General features: G+C 47.2%; 1 protein-coding gene across 3 annotated transcripts in view; it reads left to right on the top strand.

Annotated features, from left to right (window-relative positions):
- The window catches only part of ARMC2 (armadillo repeat containing 2), a 267,447-nt gene that overhangs the window by 82,950 nt on the left and 163,558 nt on the right, over positions 1-20,939 (top strand). For all 3 annotated transcript variants that reach the window (XM_089664810.1, XM_089664796.1, XM_089664802.1), the window contains one exon: positions 1,552-1,786. In XM_089664810.1, coding sequence (XP_089520936.1) covers positions 1,578-1,786 — 209 coding nt within the window. In that variant the 5' untranslated portion in view covers positions 1,552-1,577. The remainder of the gene's footprint in view (positions 1-1,551; positions 1,787-20,939) is intronic.

Below are 20,939 nucleotides of genomic sequence, written 5' to 3'. Positions count from 1 at the left end.
CTCAGCTTTCCAGAGACAACCAGCGATCAGCAGACAGGGACCCTCACGGTACTCAGCTTTCCAGGGACAACCAGCGATCAGCAAACAGGGACCCTCACGGTACTCAGCTTTCCAGGGACAACCAGCGATCAGCAAACAGGGACCCTCACGGTACTCAGCTTTCCAGGGACAACTAGCAATCATCAGACAGGGACCCTCACGGTACTCAGCTTTCCAAGGATAACCAGCGATCAGCAGACAGGGACCCTCACGGTACTCAGCTTTCTATGGACAACCAGCGATCAGCAGACAGGGACCCTCACGGTACTCCGCTTTCCAGGGACAACCAGCGATCAGCAGACAGGGACCCTCACGGTACTCAGCTTTCCAGGGACAACAGCAGGCTCACTGGGACTCAGCGGGGTCTTGACTTTGGGTCTGGCCTCAGCACAGACCTCACACAGGGCTTCTATCCAGAGAAAGGGACCAACAGGGAAGGCGGGTCCTGGCTGTGGGGTCTGGCCTCAGCTCAGACCCCACACAGCGCTTCCCTCAAGAGCAGGGGACCAACAGGCAAGCCGGGTCCTGCTCCGGTCTTTTTATCACCGGAGCCGGACGCTTCCTGGTTGCCCCGGAAACGGCCAGCCCGGTATCGGGTTTCCAGGACAACGAGGCCCGCCCCCTCACTCCGGCTGCGCACAGGGAGCGTGGCCTTTGTCTCCGGCGAGTGCAGAGCGTGGGAGGGGGCGCGCTGAGACACCCAGGTGGCCAGCACGTGGAAAATCGACGTGCAGGCAGAGCGGGGTGTCAGATTCCTTGGCGTCCGGCCGAGGAGAGGTGTGAACCGCACTGCAGGGGCAGATCCCTGGCGTCCGGCACACCACTTTGATGTGGGCTTGTGCGGGCGCAGGGACATGTAATGAGGAAGGGAGGGAGTGAGAGAGGGGACCGTGACACCGCACAATTGTCATTCAAATTGCGACAGCGCTGAAAGCTAAAAATTGGTCTGTGCACGAAGGGGGTAAAAGTGTCTGGTAGGCATGTGGTTAAAGTACCATTCAGCTCCAGTTTGTGAACGCTGAACATAAATCCTAATGTGAGTGCTGATTGCCACTTTAAGCAAGCTGCTAGCAGGCTTTCAGCAAGCAACAAGACATTCTGAAGCCTGCTAGCAGCTTGTTTAAAGTGGCAGTCAGCACTCCCATTAGGGTCTGTGGTCAATTTTTTTACAAACTGGAGTTCAGTGGTACTTTAAAAGTGTCAACAAAGCTTGGTGAAAGCTCTGCAAATGCTTTATCAAAACTTGCCAATCGCACTGCTCTTATACAAGCTGAAGCCCACATTGCCATAAATACAAAAAATGTTCATAAATGCATGCAAAACATTCAAAAATGCCTGTTCTGCTTGGTAAATGCAGATTTTAAATGTGTAAGTTGCAATATATAAAATGTCTGTTTTAGGGTTTAATACCACTTTATATACTTTCAGCTACCTATGTTGGTATATACAGGTTGCCTAGTGCTGGCTCCTAGTTCTGGGTGAGATTTATTCAGGCCTGTCTTTAACTTTCAGGTAATGCCAATTCTGTTAAGAAGACAATGAATTCATCACGCGATCGAAAAACAGACCCCTTTTACAAGCCACCTACTTCTGTACAAAAGACAAGTGCTGAAATAATAAATGAAGCCAGAAATTCTTTGAGGACACTAAGAACCCAAAGGCCTTTTACACCTAGAGAGGACCAGAGAAAACTCTTTGGACCACTGTCATCAAGGGCACCAGACAGCAGACCACCTTCTGCATTTAGGTAGGTGTTTTGAAAATGTATACAATACTCTCAAGACATAAGTAATCTTAAAGAAAATGTAAGTAGCATTATCAGGGCTTGACAAATTTGCTTTGAATGTAGGAGCCAGCTAAAAAAAAGTTAGGAACCAGTTTTGTTTTTTTGACTATGTCACGGATCCAACTCGCACGCACACGCCCACAGCGACTAGCTAACCGAGGCATGCACATCCGGCCGTGACTTGGGGTAAAAAGGGAATGAGGGGGACTTACGTTGAACATATGACCGGCCATGATATACTTTGACAGCCTGCACTACCTCTGGCCACCACTAAAGGGACACTCCAATCCAGCTGGCTGACCACACACACAGGCAGATACGAATCTTATATACAATCTGGTGCACACTAAGGGTTGGGGAGCAGAATAGCAATTGGCACACCCTTCTAGGATTCCTCCAGCTATCCTACAAGCTAGAACTCCAGTGTTAATCACTCTTCCACTGTCCACACACCCCCGCACCAGACACACAACAAACGGTAGCTTGCCACCACCCAACAGTTTATCCGCAGACTGGTCTGCTGGGCCACCACACACACACAGATATCCTACTTTACAATCCGCATGCAATCTGCCAACACGCAGTGCAATTGCATACAGATAGGCAATGAACTTGACCAAGCATATAAAGACACTGCAATACAATACAATCTCTCCGGAGATATGAGCCCGAGCTTAAGTACCCAGAAGTCACTTATTAATTTTATGATTTAATATCCCGAAAGTGGGCAGTGCATAAAATATGTACAAAGTATAAAGAGTTACAAATAATACGGAAAATACAAGAAGACACACAATTGGCTATTGACTATAAAATAAAAGGGAAAAAAAACAGAAATAAAACTTTTGCCAAGAGTTATCCTGCGACTGGAGCAAGTCAGAGAAAGTCAGTGATTCACCAGTCAATAGAACTGGGTCTGTACAAATCACACTGTCCATATCTCAGGTCCTCAATTTATGGGAATATGGACGTAGGCTGGACATTAGCCCTTGGCCAATCAACTCTGGGGGGTTTTCCTGTACCAGCCCACAGGACATTCTGGGTACTGAAATGCCCAAAGTCGATTGGACCAGGAACGGTTTGAATCACCAAGTCAGGGATTGAATTTCCGACACCAGCGCATCAGACCGATCGCGACAGTACCAATCACTGTTCAGCTGTTGCGATCAGGCGTCATATAACCATTTTCTGCGTTTCTCTGGGATTCTACATATACATGGAGGAGGCTACAAATACAGTTTTACATGCAGATGTAGCCTACAGTGTGTCCAATCAGAAGGAAGTACCGTATTTTCCGGTGTATAAGACGACTTTTTACCCCTTGAAAATCTTCTCAAAAGTCGGGGGTCGTCTTATACGCCGGTATACGGCATACTGACACTTTTTAGCGGGGCGGCGCGGTGCCGCCGCCGCCCCCCCCCTTCCAACGGAAGGGACACTAAGTACAGGGGTGGGCAGGGGCTGTTTCTTACCTGGCTCCGGTCCCACGACGATCCGGTCCAGGAAGCGTGGCTGCTCCTTCAGTTCGGCCACTGGATGTTCGCGCGGCTGCTCGGCTCCGCCTCCTCACCGGTGATTGGCCGCCAGAACTGTAGCTCAGGAAAGGCACACAGGCGGCCAATCACCGGCGAGGGGGCGGAGCCGAGCGGCCCAGCGAAAATCGAGTGCAGGAGCAGCAGGTAAGTGTTCAGTGTAGAGGTGCTGCTGCAACCACATATGCTGACTGCAGCAGCACCATACTAGAACAGGGTCAGCAAGTGTAATTGGTGTCAGTGGGAGGAATAGTGCCCCATCATTGGTGTCACTGATACCAATGATGGAGCACTATTCCTCCCACTGACACCAATGATGGGGCACTATTCCTCCCCCCCCCCCCCCACTGACACCAATGATGGGGCACTATTCCACCCCCCACTGACACCAATGATGGGGCACTATTCCACCCCCCACTGACACCAATGATGGGGCACTATTCCACCCCCCACTGACACCAATGATGGGGCACTATTCCACCCCCCACTGACACCAATGATGGGGCACTATTCCACCCCCCACTGACACCAATGATGGGGCACTATTCCACCCCCCACTGACACCAATGATGGGGCACTATTCCACCCCCCACTGACACCAGTGATGGGACACCATTCCTTCCACTGACACCAATGTTGGGACACTATTCCTCCCACTGACACCAATGATGGGGCACTATTCCCCCCACTGATACTAATGATGGGGCACTATTCCTGCCACTGATACCAATGATGGGGCACTATTCCTGCCACTGATACCAATGATGGGGCACTATTCCTGCCACTGATACCAATGATGGGGCACCTATTCCCCCCACTGATACTAATGATGGGGCACTATTCCTGCCACTGATACTAATGATGGGGCACTATTCCTGCCACTGATACCAATGATGGGGCACCTATTCCCCCCACTGATACTAATGATGGGGCACTATTCCTGCCACAAATGCCAATGATGGGGCACTATTCCTGCCACTAATACCAATGATGGGGCACTATTCCTCCCACTGACACCGATGATGGGGCACTATTCCTCCCACTGACACCAATGATGGGGCACTATTCCTCCCACTGACACCAATGATGGGGCACTATTCCTCCCACTGACACCGATGATGGGGCACTATTCCTCCCACTGGTGTGCATTGGAAGAGGGGTAGTCTTATATGGCGAGTATAGCCCAAACACTACATTTTAGCAGGAAAAGTAGGGGGTCGTCTTATACGCCCAGTCGTCTTATACGCCGGCAAATACAGTGTTTTCATCTCTCTGCAACTAATATTTTAGCTTTTATGAGAGATGAAATATATTCCTTTGATCTGCTGATACAGGTGAAACTCGAAAAATTAGAATATCGTGCAAAAGTTCATTTATTTCAGTAATGCAACTTAAAAGGTGAAACTAATGTATGAGATAGACTCATTACATGCAAAGCAAGATAGTTCAAGCCGTAATTTGTCATAAGTGTGATGATTATGGCTTACAGCTCATGAAAACCTCATGCTTATACTTTTCAGAGGTCCGATATTGTTCTATGTACAATCCTTGTTTTATTGATTGCATGTAACATTCTAATTTTCTGAGATTGTGGATTTGGGGTTTTCATGAGCTGTAAACCATAATTAGGGCATCCTAATGTGAAATATATGTTTTGTCACTTGCCATTACATTTAAAATTAAATATATATTATATATAAATAATACATTTATGGTTTATGGTGTGGGGATTTATCTACATTTCCATGTGCTATTTTTTTCTATGAAAGATGGCATGACGTGCCTGTTAATTGCTGAGACTCCTAGGTGCTATCTCAGCTGAACCTCCCAGAGGAGTAAGCTGTTACTATCTAGAAAAGGTTTTGCTGTCAGGAAAAATCACAGTCTGTTTTACTATTCAGGATATAGATATTGGAGGACATATTACACTATCTGCGATTGGCTCACCTTCTGGTGAACTTGCATGAACGGAGCTCAGTAATATTTATATTTCAGAACTGTTAACTGTGTAAGAGCATGATTCCTTTTTCCTTTATTCGGATAAACATATTGGTGTCAAACTAATTTTGTAAGTTCACTGGAAAATGTGAAACTATGAAACGAAAACAGTTACATTTCTTAAAAGAGAAGAATGTTTTTTTTTTTTTTTCATATAATCATACCTAGGTGGATGCAGCATCGATCCGATGTTGCATTGCTTCCCTGCCGGCTCTAAGGGTGAGAACTGCTGTCTGCTCTGCCCCCACCCTCCGCGTTCACTGCTGTGCTGGGCTGTGGAGGGGGTGGGAGCAGTTGGTTCAGTCTCTCAGCGACTTGGAGTGCTGGGCTGTGAAGGGGGTGGGAGCAGCTAGTTTAGTCTCCCAGTGGCTTGGAGTGCTGGGCTGTGGAGGGGGTGGAAGCAGCTGGTTCAGTCTCCCAGTGGCTTGGAGCGCTGGGCTGTGGAGAAGGTGGAAGCAGGTGGTTCAGTCTCCCAGCGGCTTGGAGCACTGGGCTGTGGAGGGGGTGGAAGCAGCTGGTTCAGTCTCCCAGTGGCTTGGAGCGCTGGGCTGTGGAGAAGGTGGAAGCAGGTGGTTCAGTCTCCCAGCGGCTTGGAGCACTGGGCTGTGGAGGGGGTGGAAGCAGCTGGTTCAGTCTCCCAGCTGCTTGGAGCGCTGGGCTGTGGAGGGGGTGGAAGCAGCTGGTTCAGTCTCCTAGCGGCTTGGAGCGCTGGGCTGTGGAGGGGGTGGGAGCAGCTGGTTCAGTCTTCCAGCGGCTTGGAGCGCTGGGCTGTGGAGGGGGTGGGTGCAGCTTGTTCAGTCTCCCAGTGGCTTGGAGAGCTGGGCTGTGGATGGGGTGGGAGCAGCTGGTTCAGTCACCTAGTGGCTTGGAGCGCTGGGCTGTGGAGGGGATGGAAGCTGCTGGTTCAGTCTCCTAGCAGCTTGGAGCGCTGGGCTGTGGAGGGGGTGGAAGCAGCTGGTTCAGTCTCCTAGCAGCTTGGAGCGCTGGGCTGTGGAGGGGGTGGGAGCAGCTGGTTCAGTATCCCAGCTGCTTGGAGCGCTGGGCTGTGGAGGGGGTGGAAGCAGCTGGTTCAGTCTCCTAGCGGCTTGGAGCGATGGGCTGTGGAGGGGGTGGAAGCAGCTGGTTCAGTCTCCTAGCGGCTTGGAGCGCTGGGCTGTGGAGGGGGTGGAAGCAGCTGGTTCAGTCTCCTAGCGGCTTGGAGCGCTGGGCTGTGGAGGGGGTGGGAGCAGCTGGTTCAGTCTCCCAGCTGCTTGGAGCGCTGGGCTGTGGAGGGGGTGGGAGCAGCTGGTTCAGTCTCCTAGTGGCTTGGAGCGCTGGGCTGTGGAGGGGGTGGAAGCAGCTGGTTCAGTCTCCTAGCGGCTTGGAGCGCTGGGCTGTGGAGGGGGTGGGAGCAGCTGGTTCAGTCTCCCAGCGTCTTGGAGCGCTGGGCTGTGGAGGGGGTGGGAGCAGCTGGTTCAGTCTCCTAGTGGCTTGGAGCGCTGGGCTGTGGAGGGAGTAGGAGCAGCTGGTTCAGTCTCCCAGTGGCTCAAAGAGCTGGGCTGTGGAGGGGGTGGAAGCAGCTGGTTCATTCTCCCAGTGACTCGGAGCGCTGGGCTGTGGAGGGGGTGGGTGCAGCTGGCTCAGTCTCCCAGCGGTTAGCTGAGATGCTGAGCCGGGTGCTGGTCTAGGCACCTGGGTGCATCCCAACCACATGGTCGCAATCTTTCCCCAGCCTAGACCAGCTGAGTGATGTCATCCAACAGCGGGCTGTACTTCCCCTTTAAGAAATTTGACTACCTTTTTGCTCTTCACCCATTTTGTTCAACATCTTTTTCAAATTTGCTATACAAATATACACTGATCAGACATAACATTATGATCATCTAACTAATACTGAGTAGAGCCAACAGCAGCAGAACCTAAGTCCTGTAAGTTTCGAAGTGGAGCCTCCAGGGATCTGACTTTTTTCCAACACATCCCATAGATGCTCAATTGGATTGAGATCAGGAGAATTTGGAGGCCAAGTCAACACCTCAAACGTGTGTTCCTTTAAACCTTCCATCAACCATTTTTGCAATGTGGCAGGCAGGGCACATTATCCTGCTGCAAGAGGCTGCTGCCATCAGGGAATACTGTTTTCATGAAGGGGGTTACTTGGTCAGCAGCAATGTTTAGTTAGGTGGTACTTGTCAAAATAACATCCACATGAATGGCAGGACCCAAGGTTTCTAAGCAGAACATTGCCCAAAGCATCACACTGCCTCTGCTGCCTTGTCTTCACATACTGCATCCTGGTGCAATCTCTTCCCCAGGTAAGCGACTCACATTCACCTGGTCATCCACATGATGTAAAAGAACTCTTGATTTATCAGACCAGACCACCTTCTTCCATTGCTCCATGGTCCAGTTCAGATGCTCACATGCCCATTGTAGGCACTTTTTGCTGTAGACACGTGTCAGCATGGGCACCATGACCAGTCTGTGGCTACGCAGCCCCATAAACAAAACTGCTAAGTCCATTTTTTTCTGCTTTCAACACATCAACTTCTTGGAGAACACATTCACTTGCTGCCTAATATATCTCGCCCACTTTTAGGTGTCTTTTTGTAACAAGATAATCAATGTTTAACACTTTACCTGTCAGTGGTCATAATGTTATAGATGATCGGTGTATATTTGCATTTGGCAGCATCTCCGTTTGTTTTTTACACTTCCATGGACATTCGGCTGCTGTACCTTTTTTAGCTATGCCAGTTTTGTGACAGCTAGTGGCATCTATTACATTTGCAAAGGAGCATTAATACAAGCATATTGAACATAGAACTCAACGTTAGAATTATATTATGTTGGTATACTGTATCATTCATATTAGGATAATTTATCCTGATGGTAAAGAAGTTGTAAGGCTATTTTATTCTGACTTTTCAACCTAATTTACACTATCAGCATGTACCTGTATTATAGTGACATTAACCTCTATGTACAGCATGCTTAAGGCCCCTTTCAGACGGGGCAGATCCATCACTGAGCGGTTTGCTTAGTGGGGAATCTCTTCGCTGATCCCCGCTGAGCAAGCAGATGACAGGTCTGTGTCTGCTGTGCTGCTGCAGAGTGGACACAGCCTGCTTTTTTCTATGGGGTGGTTGGATGGAAACAGACCACATGTCTGTTTCCACTCGACTGTAATCCGATCTGCCGGATGGATGGGGAATGGATCCCCATCCTTCTGTTTTTGGCGTATAGGATCGGATGCCGGCGGGTGTCAGTGGACACTTGTCCGCTGACACCCACCAGTCTGTGGATGGTCCGATTGGGTCTGCCTGAAAAACTGACAGGCAGACCCGATCGGACCATCAGTGTGAAAGGGGCCTAACTCAAAAAAGACTCTTATTGCTCTCAGCCTCCTCCATGTTCTCCAGATTCCTTGTTTTCCAGTTGTGATCTGACTTCTTATTAGAGGTAGGTTGTGTTCATTTTCCATGACCACACTGTATGTAGGAACCCTCTTGCTTGCTGCTATGGGATGTGTATTGTGCATAGAGTAGTGCACATGATCACAACTAAAGTGTACTGCTTGTTCCAAACAAACAGAAGGTAGGGGGGGAAAAGGAGATGTCTGGAATCTCATGGAGACATTACAAGGTGTACAAACGCAGTAAGATCCATTTTCATGAAAAACAGATTACAGGACCATTAAGGGCTAAATCCACCTCTGACTACATGGTACTTTAACATAAGGCTATTGGCACACTAATGCAGATATATATCCCAGTAAGGATGCCTGGGCTGCAATAATCCGAGGGGAGAAAATAATTTGGATTTGGATTACCAAAAGAAGAAACACCCATGTGGTGCTCACAAAAAGCACCAATACATATTTGCGATCAGGTAGAAAAGGCAAATTCCACACCATGGTATACAGACTCTTGGGAGCCACTGTCTGCAAAGAAAAGATCCAGTATGATTCTCCTTGTATTAATAAACAATTTTTGTAACCACCACGGCTTGAGGATGGGGTGCGATCACTCGTCATACCTCTCATCTTGTGTTTTTGATGTTGAGCTTGTTCAAAATGAACTGTTATTGGTTTTTCACAACGTGGGTTTTTTCAGCTAGTGGTTCCCAAGGATGACCCTGATGTCTCTTCTGTGTTTCTGGAAATGACATTTGAATGGTCATGCAGGTTCTACCTACATAGACAAGAGAACAATGGCATTTCAAAATATAAATGCAAAAAACGTCACGGTTGAAATATTAATGAATAGCAAAGTTATAACCAGAATGTGGGTAAAAAATGTGAGAGCACAGATGATGGCTCAAAGGATGTTACACCTATGGCACTCTAAACAAAACTTACTTTCAGATATCCTAAAGGGAGTTTTTTTTATATCTGTCTCTCTAATTGGCCCTAATTACTAGGTCCTTCAAGTTTTTGCTTCATTTGTTTGTGTCTAGTGGTTTCTTTACCTCACTACACAATTATCACTTCTAAGAATGTAGTAATGTCTGTTCATAATCTTTTTAATCTATCTGATAGGAAATCGTGTGCCTGTATGAAAATTATTCTGTCACTGTTAGAGATCCATTCTTTAGAAAGGATGGCTGCTGGCCAGCCTTGCCATTTCTCCACTATACACCAATATACTGCTAATTCAACTGCCAGTCAAAATGGGTGGTGCCATAAAGAAGGTGATATATAATACGAGGAACATAGTTGAATTCACTTTTATGTCTGAATGCAGGCTATGTTCACAAAGGTTAAACAAAAGGATAAATATCTTTTTTTTTTTAATTATTTATATATTTCAGGTTGAAACAAATAAACTGTCTGAATGTACATATTGAGAAATGTGTTGTATCCAAAATACAATACGTACATACATGTAAAGTGTAGACATCCTTTTATCGTAAAAAAAGAGAATAGAGACCCATTAAGGACAAGTGGAAAAGATGTTCCATAGTTGTGAACAAGCACTGTATAAACCCCATTTTTTGCAGGATAAGGAATGTGGTGGTGGAGGGGAGAAATGGGAAGGGGGGGGTGAAAAGGAAGGGGGGGAGGTATTGGACCAGAAAACTTTCCCTCGGGGGGAGGCTATCTAGGCTGAGTGAGATGGTAAAGGGTCTCTAGCTAAATATGTCTTTACTTCCTCAGAAAATATAGGCGTTCCAGTAGAGCCAGATTTTCTTGTAAGTTTCATGTTTATTATGAGAAGAGAGAACACAAACTCAAGTCCTCCATTCAGTTTATGTCCTCAACTTTGCGCAGCCAAAGTGTGCTTGAAGGGGTAATAGGGTCTTTCCTTTTCAGGACCTTAGTTGCGTTCAAGAGGTGGCGATTTCTTACATGTCTTAAGTAGGATTGAGGAACGATGCAGTCAAAAGAATGGCAGGCAATTGGGAACGATAAAACCTTTGGATTTCTGAGATATTGATTTGACCTCTGTCCAGAAGGGCTGCAAAGACCAAGACCAGACAAGACCAAAATATATGTAAATCTGATCTTTTGACTTCTTTACACCTCCAACACAAATCTCTAGTATCGGGGAACTGTTTGTGGAGTTTTGTAGATGGTATGTCCAAGTTAGAGACTTGAGTTTGTGTGCAGATAGATAATTTTTGGGCAAGATGGAGGATTCTGTGTCTTTGCTGTGAAGAAAAGGTTAAGTTGAAGTCTCTTTCCCATTTAGCCAGAAATGTGGACCAGTAGTCATCATCAGGCCAAGAAGTAAGAGTATACAGTCAGGTCCATAAATATTGGGACATCGACACAATTCTAACATTTTCGGCTCTATACACCACCACAATGGATTTGAAATGAAACGAACAAGATGTGCTTTAACTGCAGACTGTCAGCTTTAATTTGAGGGTATTTACATCCAAATCAGGTGAACGGTGTAGGACGTCGATGATGAAACGCGTAGGGCGGAGCTTGATTGATGTGACGTCATTACGTTTTTGGCTGCCAGCTACTGCGCATGTGCTGAGTAGCCAGGCTCGTTTATGTGATTGCTGTTATGCTGTTGATGCTGGTGTCGGCTGGGACACCTCTTGAGTAAGTGCAATGAGTACCTAATAAAGGAATTGGTTTTTATAATATTGCACCATGAAGTCTTTCTGTTTCTCTCGAGTGCTTGGCATTTCCCCCCATGGATACGTTTGAAGGTGGTCCTTTATCTATTGGAGAAGTGGATTTTCGATTAACTACAAAGTTTTTCATCCTGTTATTTCGATCGATGAGGATCGATGTGTTGCAGAGTTTCCGTTTCTGAAGATATATTTATGGATGATCTGCCATTATATTATCAAGGTTTTTTGGTGAAAATTTTTCATATTTAGACACTTTTTTTGCACAAAAGTTTTTTGCACTTAAAAGTTTTTTTAATTTTTTTTTTTTTTTTTTTTTTTTTTGTGGTATTGGCATATATATATTTTTTTCTGGACTTATGATTTGATGATTTCTTTTTATACACATTTACTAGCGCAAATTATTTATTTATTGGTACACTTTATATATGGTGATTTTTTGCAGCTGGTACACTATTAGTAAGTTATATAATTTTGACCATAGGCGCTATTATTAATTTTTTCTTAGTTTGCATATGTGCCTCCCACTTGTTAAGGGACCAAAAGTAATGGGACAATTGGCTTCTCAGCTGTTCCGTGGCCAGGTGTGTGTTATTTCCTCATTATCCCAATTACAATGAGCAGATAAAAGGTCCAGAGGTAATTTCAAGTGTGCTATTTGCATTTGGAATCTGTTGCTGTCAACTCTCAAGATGAGATCCACAGAGCTGTCACTATCAGTGAAGCAAGCCATCATTAGGCTGAAAAAACAAAACAAACCCATCAGAGAGATTGCAAAAACATTAGGCGTGGCCAAAACAACTTTTTGGAACATTCTTAAAAAGAAGGAACGCACCGGTGAGCTCAGCAACACCAAAAGACCCGGAAGACCACGGAAACAACTGTGGTGGATGACCAAAGAATTCTTTCCCTGGTGAAGAAAACACCCTTCACAACAGTTGGCCAGATCAAGAACAATCTCCAGGAGGTAGGTGTATGTGTGTCAAAGTCAACACTCAAGAGAAGACTTCACCAGAGGGTTCACCACAAGATGTAAACCATTGGTGAGCCTCAAAAACAGGAAGGCCAGATTAAAGTTTGCCAAACGACATCTAAAAAAGCCTTCACAGTTCTGGAACAACCTCCTATGGACAGATGAGACCAAGATCAACTTGTACCAGAGTGATGAGAAGAGTATGGAGAAGGAAAGGAACTGCTCATGATCCTAAGCATACCACCTCATCAGTGAAGCATGGTGGTGGTAGTGTCATGGCGTGGGCATGTATGGCTGCCAATGGAACTGGTTCTCTTGTATTTATTGATAATGTGACTGCTGACAAATGCAGCAGGATGAATTCTGAAGTGTTTCGGGCAATATTATCTGCTCATATTCAGCCAAATGCTTCAGAACTCATTGGACGCCGCTTCACAGTGCAGATGGACAATGACCCAAAGCATACTGCAAAAGCAACCAAAGAGTTTTTTAAGGGAAAGAAGTGGAATGTTATGCAACGGTCAAGTCAATCACCTGACCTGAATCCGATTGAGCATGCATTTCACTTGCTGAAGACAAAACTGAAGGGAAAATGCCCCAAGAACAAGCAGGAACTGAAGACCGTTGCAGTAGAGGCCTGGCAGAGCATCACCAGGGATGAAACCCAGAGTCTGGTGATGTCTATGCGTTCCAGACTTCAGGCTGTAATTGACTGCAAAGGATTTGCAATGAAGTATTAAAAAGTGAAAGTTTGATTTATGATTATTTTTCTGTCCCATTACTTTTGGTCCCTTAACAAGTGGGAGGCACATCTGCAAACTGCTGTAATTCCTACACCGTTCACCTGATTTGGATGTAAATACCCTCAAATTAAAGCTGTCAGTCTGCAGTTAAAGCACATCTTGTTCATTTCATTTCAAATCCATTGTGGTGGTGTATAGAGCCAAAAATGTTAGAATTGTGTCGATGTCCCAATATTTATGGACCTGACTGTATATTATAGATAGGGAGATGGGGCCTCCAAAAGTATTCAGAGTGGGAAAGAGGCCTCTGGAAGCCTGTGGGGATGGGTAGCTTGAGAAGGAAGTGATGCAGTTGTGAGGCTCTCCAGGTGTCCAAATGGAAGTGGCCAGTAGCTCTTGTGAGAGCCTCGGGGATGAGCCAGTGATTGTTAAAGAGGAAGTGGGAGACTTGGAAGAGACTGCTGTCTATGCGTTTACTGAGGGCCTGGGCATGGAAATGCAGGATTACCTATAATTGGGTATAGGGGAGAATGGGCAGAAGAAAGGTTATATTTAAAAGGCCCATACGGAGAAAGAAACAATAGGGCTGATTAACTGATATGGGGAGGGATGTGAGCTGTGCTGCAGTATGATATTCTTGGAAATCTGGAAATGCCAGGCCACCATAGTCCCTGGGAAGGGAAAGTATGCTGTTTTTGATTCTGGGGCCCACAAGAATTTTGAGAAGGTGGAATTTACTGATTTAAGGAAGGCAGCAGGACATGGATGGGAAAAGTCATAAGTAGGTATATAAATTTTGGGAGCATTGTCATCTTGAGAATGTTACAGCTGTCAATCCTGGAAAAAAAAAACCAGTGTTTCATTTCTGCAGGAGCTGAAAAGTCTTGTGGAGGAGAAGGGGGAAGTTCAAGTCTAAGGTAATTTCAGGTTGGCTGGAATGTGGGATCCAAGATCTTTCAAGGCTTTAGGAGCTCAGTGTAATTTTAAATCTGATCAGAGAGAGAGTTTGAGAGAGGGACAAGGCTACTGATTTTTGAAAGTTGATCTTGAAGAAGGTAAGATCGCCATATATTTTTAGTTCCCTCATGAGATTGGGAAGAGGCATATGTTGGGAAGTGATGGAGAAAATGAGATCTTCTGCATATGTAGAAAACTTGTATTACCATCTCCTACATGTATATTCTGGATGTTTGGATTTTCTTTTACTCTAGAAAGGAAAGGTTCCAGTAATAGGATAAATAGGAGAGGAGTATGGAGGATGGTAAAAGTTAACTCTTACTGAATGATTATACCCTTCAGTGTAAAAAAAACATATGGGTGCCACACATCTTGATTATATTATATCTTTAAATATTATTATGAGCACAATTCTACACTTTTTGTCTTTGTGGTGGTTGACAATATTGCACTGCATTATTGACAATATTATCACTTTTATTTTATCTGTTTATTGTGGTGGTTTCCTAGGTGCCGAATATATTTTGTATTTACTGTGATTACGTTGTTTCTAGCCCAAGTGGGTAAGAACCCCACTTGGTCCAGATTAATTATACTTGTAACGTGGTAGAAGGTGGTTGGCCAGGATTTTGGTGAGGAGCTTTACATCTAGTTTTTAAGAGGGAGATAGGCCTATAGCTGATGTATAGGAAAGGCTCTTTCCCTTTGGGGATCACTGCTATGTAGATCATCATGGAGTCTCTGGAGAACTGGGAGCCCCATGTAGGCAAATTGAGAGCTTTGGTCAAACAGGGATAAACATATGGGGGTAGGGCCCATCTAGGCCAAGGGCCTTGCAATCAATTGATGGCAGCCTGGATTTCATCCTTGAAAAAAGGGAGCATCTGGTTGGAATAGCAGGATCTAGAGTGGGCATGTTTGAGGCGGCGATATGCTCTTCAATCTAGTTTAGCTGAAAGTGGGAGGTTCTGGGAGGGTCTTTTGGAATGCGAGTTGTACAGGAAGGAGTAAAAAATTAATCAGTGATGTCCTTGGGGTGATTAATTTTAGTGCCTTAAGCTGGCTATGCGATTTTCTTTCCTGCAACCACAGGTTTCTGGAAACAAAAATCTCTGACTGTGTTGATGGGTGATTCCCTCCCACAGAGCTATTGTGTTCTCTTGGCAGGGAAGCGCGGTGGGGGGGGGGAACCGTCCCTGCTAGGAGAACACAGTAATTGCTGCTGGCAATAATTGCATGAAAAATCCGACAGGCTGGTTGTACCCAAGTTGTTCAACAGTTCAAATTAAGTACAATCAGCCTGAACATAGTTGGTTCGAATCTTGGCCAGTCCCTGCTGAACCAGCTAAGATTCAAACCATCTATGGCTGGCTTCCATGAAGGGGACATATGAGAAGAGGCATTGGTCTCTCAGGACATTGGCTAATAGCCGTCCACATTTGTCTCCATTGGCATAGAAGAATTTGCAACATCATGTAAGGGCGGCTTTTGTCTTGTGGGAATACAGGTCATTGAGACGATTGCGGAGCGAGACAAGTTCCGTTGCCATGGAGGTGTCTTGTTAAGTCTTATGTTGGAGTTCCAGATGATCAGTGTCATGTAAGAGGTTACTCATTTTGGTTTCCTCCACATGTTTTAGTCTGGAGCCATGCTTAATGAGGATACCCTGTATAAAGGGTTTATGGGTAGCGGGTCACAGTCCAGAGTGGCATTTAACTCAAAATAATGGGCTAGTTCTTTGATAACATCTGCTAGAGTGAGGGGATCCTGTAATCTGCCCTTTTTAACCACCTCCCACCCACCATATAGTAATATGACGGACGCAAGGTGGTTCTCTTGTTCTGGGAGGACGTCATATGACGTCCTCCCATTCTAACCGCGCATGCGCGGCTCCCGGAGCACGCAGCGTGGCGATTGGTGGTGTGCTGTGTCCCTCGAACACAGAGGATCACCGATCCACAGAAAGAGCCGAAGATGTCGACTCAGTCATGTGTTCAGCTGTGTCCAATCACAACTGATCACATGTAAACAGGGAAATGCCGGTTAGCGGCATTTCTCTCCCCATGAGCTGTCACGCTGACAGCTCGCGAGGAGAGGAGAGCCGGTAATCGGCATTCCTCGAAGGGGACATGTACACAGATCATCAGAGCACTGATGATCAGTGTGCCCTGATGATCTGTGTAGCCCCAGAAGCTCCACCTGTCAGTGTCCATCAGTGCCAGCTCTCAGTGCTCATCCATGCCACCTGCTAGTGCCCATCAGTGCCACATATCAGTGCCCATCTGAGTTGCCTTTCAGTGTCACCCATCAGTGCCACCTATCAATGCCAGGCAGTGCCACCTATCAGTGTTGCCAATCAGTGCAACCTATCAGTGACAGTCAGTGCCGCCTATCAGTGTGCATCAGTGCCGCCTAGCAGTGCCCGCCAGTGCTTCCTATCAGTGCTGCCTAACAGTGCCAGTCAGTGCCGCCTATCAGTGCCACCTATTCGTGCCACCTATCAGTGCCATATATGAGTGCTGCCTTTCAGTGCCCATCAGTGATGCCTGTCAATGCCCATCAGTGCCACCTACCGGTGCCTCCTCATCAGTGCTACCTATCAGTGTCCATCAGTGTAGCCTATCAGTGCCCATCACTGCAGCCTCATTAGCGAAGGAGAAAAATCACTTATTTACAAAATTTTATAACAAAAACTAAGAAAATGAAATTTTCAGTGGTTTTTGGTTTGTTTAAGAAAAAATAAAAAACCCAGAGGTGATTAAATACCACCAAAATAAAGCTCTATCTGTCACAAAAAAATTATAAAAATTTAATATGGGTACAGTGTTGCATGACCGTGCAATTGTCATTCAAAGTGCAACAGCGCTGAAAGCTGGAAATTGGCCTGGGCAGGAAGGGGGTATAAGTGCCCTGTAGGCTAGTGGTTAAGGATAAGAATCTTTATTTTAATTTTGTAACTGTAATTGTTCAAATCTCCACCAACCGTCCCACGCGCTCCTGCACCTCCCGTTCCCATGCCACCTTCCTCACCCTCCTCCTCCTAACCGCCGGTGACATCTCCCCGAACCCTGGCCCCCCATCTCCCCACTCCCCCTCCTGGCACCCCCCTACTCACGCCAACCACCGCAACCCCCTCAATCTCATATCTGTCCCCCTCCTCCCCACATCCACCCCTCCCCTCTCGGTTGCACTCCTGAACGCCCGTTCGGTTTGCAACAAGCTCACCGCCATCCACGACCTCTTTGTCTCCCACTCCCTCAACCTCCTAGCAACCTCCGAAACCTGGATCCAAGCCATTGACTCCACCTCCCCTGCTGCCCTCTCCAATGGAGGCCTCGTCTGGACCCATTCACCCAGACCGAGCGGACGGTCCTTCTCCTCCTTCAAGGCCCACTGCATCCGGCTCTTCTCTACCACCCCCCTAAGGATTGCGGTAATCTATCGGCCTCCTGGCTCCGCATCCCCCTTCCTAGACGACTTTGCCCCTGGTTTCCCTTCTTCCTCTCCTCCGAGCTACCGACCATCATCCTAGGCGACTTCAATATCCCGATCAATGCCAACAGCCCGGCTACTTCCCAACTCCTCCTTCTAACCTCCTCCTTCACGCTCACACAGCACACTCAGTCCTCCACCCACTCCAACGGAAACACCATGGACCTCGTTTTCTCCCACCTCTGCACCCCCCACGACTTCACTAACACCCCTTCCCCTTCTCTGACCACCACCTCCTCACATTCTCCATCTCCCCCTCCCTCAACTCCCCCCCCCCCCCCGAAGCGTCTAACCATAACCCGCAACCTCCGCAATCTGATCCCGACCCATCTCCACCCAGCAGCTGACCGTCTGTCATGCCCTGACCTGGCCACTACTGCATACAGCGACTCACTGTCAGCTGCCCTTGACTTCCTGGCACCCCTAACCACACGTAGCATTAGACCCCGACTGCTTCAACCCTGGCAAAGCGACCACACGAAATGCCTCAAACGACGCAGTCGCATGCTGGAGTGCTTATGGCGCAAAACCAGATCCCCTCCCGCGTTCTCCCTCTATAAAGCCGCCTACCTCGCCTACACCACCTCCCTCCACGCCGCCAAGGAAGCCTATTTCATAACCCTTATCAACACCCTCTCCACCTATCCTCGTCGGCTCTTCTCCACTTTCAAATCCCTGCTCTCTCCCCCCCACCCCCACCCAGCACCTCACTCACCGCCCACGAGATTGCCAATCACTTCCAAAACACGATTGACGCAATCCGTAAGGACATTGTCAACTCACAATCCACCTCTTAACCCAGCCTCCCGCCCTCCTTCAACCCCTCAACCCTCCCCTCCCCTGACCTCATAGCCGCACTACCCACCACTATACTTAATGCCCCGCATATCATCACCTCCCCAACACTCTGCTCCTTCAGCCCAACTACCCCGAGGAGGTCTCTAAGGTCTTCACTGAAGCCCGCCTCACCACCTGCCCCCTGGACCCTATCCCCTCACAGCTCCTCCAGTCACCCCTCCCCTCCATCATTCGCTCCCTCACCCACATCTTCAGTCTCTTCCTCTCCACCGGCACCTTCCCCTCCCGTCTAAAGCACGCACACATCACCCCCATACTCAAAAAACCCTCCCTTGACCCCACTAACCTTAACAACCTTAGACCCATCTCCTTGTTGCCCTTCACTTCCAAGCTCCTTGAGCGCCTGGTCTACAATCGCCTAAGCGCCCACCTCACTGATAACAACCTCCTTGACCCCCTACAGTCTGGCTTCCGTCCCCTGCACTCCACCGAAACCGCCCTACTTAAAATCGCCAACGACCTGCTAACCGCCAAAACCAATGGCCACTATTCTATCCTCCTGCTCCTCGACCTCTCCGCGGCCTTCGACACTGTTGACCACCCTCTCCTCCTTGCCAAACTGCACTCCCTTGGCATCAAGGACGCTGCTCTCTCCTGGTTCTCCTCCTACCTTTCCCAACGCTCCTTCAGCGTCACCTACAACACTGCCACCTCCCCCTCCCTGTCGGGGTCCCCCAAGGCTCTGTCCTCGGGCCCCTCCTCTTCTCCATCTATACCTCCTCCCTTGGCAAACTTATTCACTCCCACGGCTTCAATTACCACCTCTATGCCGACCACACCCAAATTTACCTCTCCACCCCCCACCTCACCCCCTCACTCTCTGCCCACATCGCCCACCTCCTAAACGACATATCAGACTGGATGTCGCTCCATTTCCTCAAACTTAACCTATCCAAAACAGAGCTCCTGGTCTTCCCCCCACCCCGTGCCCCCCCCCCATCCTCTCCATCACCACTAACAATGCCACCATCTCTCCCACCCCACACGCCAAAGTCCTGGGTTTCACCCTGAACTCCCACCTCTCCTTCCTACCCCACATCCAACTGCTATCTAGATCTTGCAGGCTCCACCTCCGCAACATCTCCAAGATACGCACATTCCTCACCCCAGACACCACCAAACAACTCGTACACTCCCTCATCATCAAACGCCTGGACCCTGGACTATTGTAATTCCCTTCTCACTGGCCTACCCAAACGAACGCTATCCCCACTCCAGTCAATCGTAAACTCAGCGGCTAGACTCATCCACCTCACCAACCGCTCCACATCTGCCTCCCCCCTCTGCCAATCCCTTCATTGGCTCCCGATTGCCCAACGCATCAAATTCAAACTGCTAACTCTGACCTACAAAGCCATTCACAATGCCGCCCCGAACTACATAACTGATCTGATACCCAAATACTACCCTACCCGTGCCTTCCGCTCCTCACAGGACCTCCTACTCTCTAGCTCCCTCGTCTCCTCCTTCCACGCCCGATTGCAGGACTTCTCCAGGACTTCCCCCATCCTATGGAACTCCCTTCCCCAATCCATCAGACTCTCACCTACCCTCCTCACCTTCAGGCGCACCCTGAAAACCCTCCTCTTCAGGGAAGCCTACCCCAACCTCGCCTAACACCCGACCTCACCTAACAACTATCCTCCTCCACTCCTCCCACCACTCCATCCCCCACAGCCATCTCCTCCTGTACCAACTTCCCTTCCCTCCAAGATTGTAAGCTCGAAAGAGCAGGGTCCTTGAACCCTTCGTGTAGTGTATTGTTACTGTCTTGTCTCATGTTTTGTCCCCCTTGCTACTGTACAGCGCTGAGCATACCCTTTGGCGCTATATAAATACTGTATAATAATAATAATAAAATCTCCCTGGACTCCCACTAAGAAATAATTAACTTTTTTGAAAACAAAGATTAGCATGGTGTGTGTGCTTTGTATAATTGAGTATATACTGTGTGTGTTGGTGACTCATGGCACATTTGTTTTTACAGCTGGAACTCTATGCAGTTATATGTAACATTTAGTTGCAGAGATCATTTTTAATATTCACAGTTAACTTTTTAGAAGAATCAAAAATTCACAGTGATTTTAGGTTACATCCAGAAAGAACAAATGTAGAAACCTTATGCCAGCCAAAGAAAAAAAGCTTCTTGGAGATCTGTTATTATTTCACAAAAGCATATGGTTTCAGTTGAGTAATTTGTGGTGTTACTTAAATTCACACATGCTCTTGTTTTCCCATGAAAGACAGTCGTGTTTTATTTGAAAAGAGACTAAAATGAAGAAATGCATTATTTATGTAAAATACTTTTTGATTAAACTGTGTGGTAAGGTTTAAGGTTAAAGTGTGCTACAGTGGGGCAAAAAAGTATTTAGTCAGCCACCAATTGTGCAAGTTCTCCTACTTAAAAAGATGAGAGAGGCCTGTAATTGGCATCATAGGTAGACCTCAACTATGAGAGACAAAATGAGAAAAAAAATCCAGACAATCACATTGGC

The sequence above is a fragment of the Staurois parvus genome, unplaced genomic scaffold (assembly GCF_062004578.1).
Source record: "Staurois parvus isolate SC_StPar_1 unplaced genomic scaffold, SC_StPar_1.0 ptg000048l, whole genome shotgun sequence".
Lineage (NCBI taxonomy): Eukaryota > Metazoa > Chordata > Amphibia > Anura > Ranidae > Staurois > Staurois parvus.
Note: the sequence above shows the minus strand (reverse complement) of the source record. Positions and strands in the feature narration are given on the sequence as shown.